Source organism: Cicer arietinum, chromosome 6 (genome assembly GCF_000331145.2).
Source record: "Cicer arietinum cultivar CDC Frontier isolate Library 1 chromosome 6, Cicar.CDCFrontier_v2.0, whole genome shotgun sequence".
In the NCBI taxonomy this organism is placed as follows: Eukaryota; Viridiplantae; Streptophyta; class Magnoliopsida; order Fabales; family Fabaceae; genus Cicer; species Cicer arietinum.
Window position 1 is genome coordinate 65,190,793 of NC_021165.2, and position 4,399 is coordinate 65,195,191.

The 4,399-nt window shown below is 29.9% G+C and overlaps 1 protein-coding gene across 1 annotated transcript; it reads left to right on the forward strand.

Annotated features, from left to right (window-relative positions):
- The first annotated feature begins 648 nt into the window (after positions 1-648).
- LOC101493444 (UDP-xylose transporter 1) lies at positions 649-4,154 on the forward strand. The gene is made up of 8 exons (XM_004505958.4): positions 649-913; positions 1,421-1,595; positions 1,709-1,893; positions 2,389-2,456; positions 2,558-2,690; positions 2,991-3,152; positions 3,382-3,654; positions 3,842-4,154. The coding sequence occupies exons 2-8, from the start codon at positions 1,475-1,477 to the stop codon at positions 3,944-3,946; spliced, it is 1,047 nt and encodes a 348-aa protein (XP_004506015.1). The 5' UTR covers positions 649-913; positions 1,421-1,474; the 3' UTR covers positions 3,947-4,154.
- Positions 4,155-4,399: the final 245 nt, after the last annotated feature.

Below are 4,399 nucleotides of genomic sequence, written 5' to 3' on the forward strand. Positions count from 1 at the left end.
ACAAAACGATAATATATATATATATATATATATATAAAAGCTTTGATCTCTCTAGTTATGATATAAAAAAATACAAAAACTTTTTATTTTTGGCAAGGATGAGAAAAACTTATAAACAATGGAAGAATTACTTGAAGCCTTTCAAGACGAGCTACCAAAAATATCCACAATGCAAGTATGAGGGTAAGTATTCTCAATTTATATCATCTAAAATGCCGTATACATTTCATTAACAAAAATAAAATGAATCACCAAGTTACGCAATTACCCAACACATTCAAAAGCAAAAGGGGCTTGAAGAAAACGTTTTAATTTTTTTTATACGAAAGTCTCATTCAAGAATTAGGAGTGGGATTGAAGTTTATGTTGAATTGGGTTGAGAAGTCTTGCTTGAATTGGCAGACACCTCGTTTAAAAAATAATTGTTAGTTTCACTCACCTTCCAAACTTGTGACTCAAGACATGTTTACGATACAATTTAGAAAGCTACATGTTACAAAAAAAGTGTTTGGTGATGAAAAATCTTAGTACAATATGATTCATCTAATATGACCAAAACACCCCCATGATTTTAACATCTCATCTATCTATTTGTCTGCTCTATACTTTTAGCCATTAAAAATTAACCATTGAAACCTTATGTTAATGTTAATGTTATGCTCATTTTATTTTATTTTTTTGCTTAAAATTGCCGTTAAGTTGAGCAACCGGCCACACCAGAACATAACTCAACCAAACCAACAAACACAAACTCAATGAATTCAACTTTTTCTCATCAAAAATAAAAAGGCCACACCAAAAATTTCATTCTCTATCTAGTCACCACTGCTCTTCTCTCTTTCTCTCTTGTTCATGCTAAGAATTCAAAGTGTGATATTTTTTGGAGTTTTAATTCTCATTTCTTCAAATTAAGGTATGTGTTGTGATGATAATTGATATATAACAAGTTAGTTCTATATGGAGCATGGCCTAATGTTCACCTATTAACTTTCAGGGCTTCTAGCACATATTGTAAATATAGCATTTATTCCTTATAATTAAGATTAAATTCAGTATGTATTAATTAATTCATTCACTAATTAACTTCACTTTTGTAGCAACCACACCTTACTTTGGTTTAACCAGATTATCATATAATAAGCATTTTCCTATAAACTTTGATCAACTAGTTTACATGTTGTTATGATCAACTATATATCATTTTAATGATATAATGTACTTTATATTTAAGTTTCAATTTTTGTCACTTTCCCTTTTCTAAATTCTCCAAAATAAAATGGCCCTCCAGAAAAAAATTCATTTTTTTTTAATTTTCATGAAAAATGATTAGTCCTCTGTAATTATGTATTTTATTTTACTTTTTGATAAATTGTGCACATTATGTATTTATTACTTATAATGTATATGACTATGGATACAGATATACTCTTGTTGTGCATTAAGAAGAATCTTGAAAAATAAATTGACTGCAAAGATGGGAGAGATGTCAAAAATTCAGTTGGGTGTTATTGGTGCTCTATTTCTCTCTGTGGCTTCCTCTGTCTCCATTGTCATATGCAACAAAGCCTTAATGAGCAATCTTGGCTTCCCATTTGGTGATTATCATTTTTGTCACTCTTTAAATATTGTAATAATATGAAGTATATAATCTTCATGATAAAAACAAAGTGAATTCATTTAACTTTATTTTTTGTTACATTTGGACCAGCCACAACACTTACAAGTTGGCATTTGATGGTTACTTTTTGCACCCTTCATGTTGCTCTAAGGTTCAATCTATTTGAGGCCAAACCTGTTGACATGAAAACAGTCATGCTTTTTGGCATTCTAAATGGTGTCTCCATTGGATTTCTCAACTTGAGCCTTGGCTTCAATTCAATTGGATTCTACCAGGTAAACTTCCACATTTTTACCACTAGTAATAATAAATAAACAAGTAGAATTTAATTTTGATGTATTGTCCGTAGAAAAAATATACAATGTAAGTACATCGCAACCAATTATTTGAGTGACTTTAGAAATAGTATGATTAAAATCAAATACTTTCAACTATATAACGATTGTGATCTATGAAGCACAAATACTGATACAAACATCAGACACGACATCGACATGTTCACATTGATAATAATTTGAGAAAACGAATTAATTGAACGTAATGAAGGTGTTGGTGTCGAATACCGACACGTGTTGGACACCAGGAGACGCCTTTGATCAAATGTGTCGGTGGTACAATGATTATAATTGATTGACAATGTAAAAAAAATTTACACCGTAAAAATTCATTACATTGACGGTGTATGTAAATTAAAATTTTGGTCCTTGATGTATGCATAATGCATTGACCTACTCATTTTGATGTACTGATTTTAATGCTTAAATTTGTAGATGACAAAACTTGCAATCATACCATTCACAGTTATGCTAGAAACTATTTTCCTGAAGAAGCAGTTCAGGTAATAATAAATTAATGAAGAGACTCTATACTAGTGATATTGAAATTAAACATGATCATGGTCAATTGGTCATGCTAAGTTATTTTGCTCTATATGTGCAGCCAGAAAATAAAACTGTCTCTATGCTTCTTACTTATTGGAGTTGGCATTGCCTCTATCACAGACCTTCAGCTCAATTTTGTTGGAACCATTCTTTCACTTCTTGCTATCATAACAACATGTGTTGGCCAAATTGTATCCTTTACTCTTTATCTTCCTGTTGCTAATTTTACGACGACTTTATGAGATTTTTTGAAAGAGTTTATGGAAGCAGCTTATGATATGTCTATAAGTTATTTTTAGCTTTTTTCATAAATTTTTCAAAATAGTTTTTGAAAACAGTTTCTAACTTAAATGAAAATAGTTTGACTTTACAGTAGTTTTTTTTATAAAATTAACTTTACATAAAGCCTTATATGATAAACATTTATGGTATAAGTGTTTAATTAAGCTTTTTATACAAATGGGTTGATTCTTAACTTTTGAACAATTCAGCTTACCAACACAATACAGAAGAAGCTTAATGTGACTTCCACACAACTTCTCTACCAGTCTGCTCCATTCCAAGCAGCAATTCTTTTTGTTTCAGGCCCTCTTGTGGATAAGATGCTAACCAAGCAAAATGTCTTTGCATACAAATATTCTCCTATAGTCTTGGTAAGTAATTTCCAATAGAACTCATACACAAACACGGAAACCGGACACGACACGGATTAATAGACACCAATAGTTATTTAAAAATAATTAAATATAACTACATGTGTCAGTGTCGTGTTGGTGTCAGACACTAACATGTGTCAGACACCAAACACACTTTCAATTCAAGGTGTCAGTGTTTATATTACCATATAGAATACGACTAATATTGTCACTTATTTTTTTGCAGACTTTCATCATAATGTCCTGTGTGATAGCTGTTTCTGTGAACTTTAGCACCTTTCTAGTTATAGGAAAGACATCTCCTGTAACTTATCAAGTGTTAGGCCATCTCAAGACTTGTCTTGTTCTAGGATTTGGCTACACATTGCTCCATGACCCTTTCACTGAAAGAAACATCATTGGAATACTTGTAGCAGTTTTTGGAATGGGCTTGTATTCTTATTTCTGCACTCAAGAGAACAAAAAGAAACTGTTAGTCGAACCACCTTTGGCATCTCAGGTATTTCTTCACCATTTTCTTTCAGCTTTAATTTATATACACTGTTAATATAAATAATTTTTATACTGTCAATGAATTATAGCAGTTAAATCATTAAAAATGTTTAACTTTAATTATAATTACTTCAAAAGTCATACAAATATGTAAAGATGTTCATAAGAATTTGGTTATTTATTATTATTTTCAGGTTAAAGATAAAGATAATTCACCACTTTTGAGTGGTAAAAACATGGATAATCAGGAAAAGGAGAGTCAGGAGTCTAAGAAAGCAAGCAAGGACTCTCTTGTTTAAAAGAAAATGTTTTAATTTGTGCTTTTTATTAAGATCTTTAATATTTTGGGGGTTATTTCAATGTTCAGTTCAGGGTACCTTGTCTAGTGTAAATCAAATTTTGTTTAGAGATTCATTTTGATGAACTCTCTCAATGTAAAAAAAAAAGGAAGAAATATGTATACCCTTATTATCCAATTATTATATACTGTCATATTATTGCAATGTATCTTTGAATGATGATGCAAAACTACTTTATGCTATCAACTCATACAAAATTATTTTGTTTTATAAGTCAAATGTAATTGTAAGTTAGTCTATATATGTATTTTCAATTCAAATGCCACCCTGGATTAGTTTTTCAATCTCTTTTTGGCACCAATGATAATATAGGGGATGAACGAACCAAAAAAGAAAAATTAATAATAATAATAATAATAATAATAATAATAATAATAATAATAATAATAATAA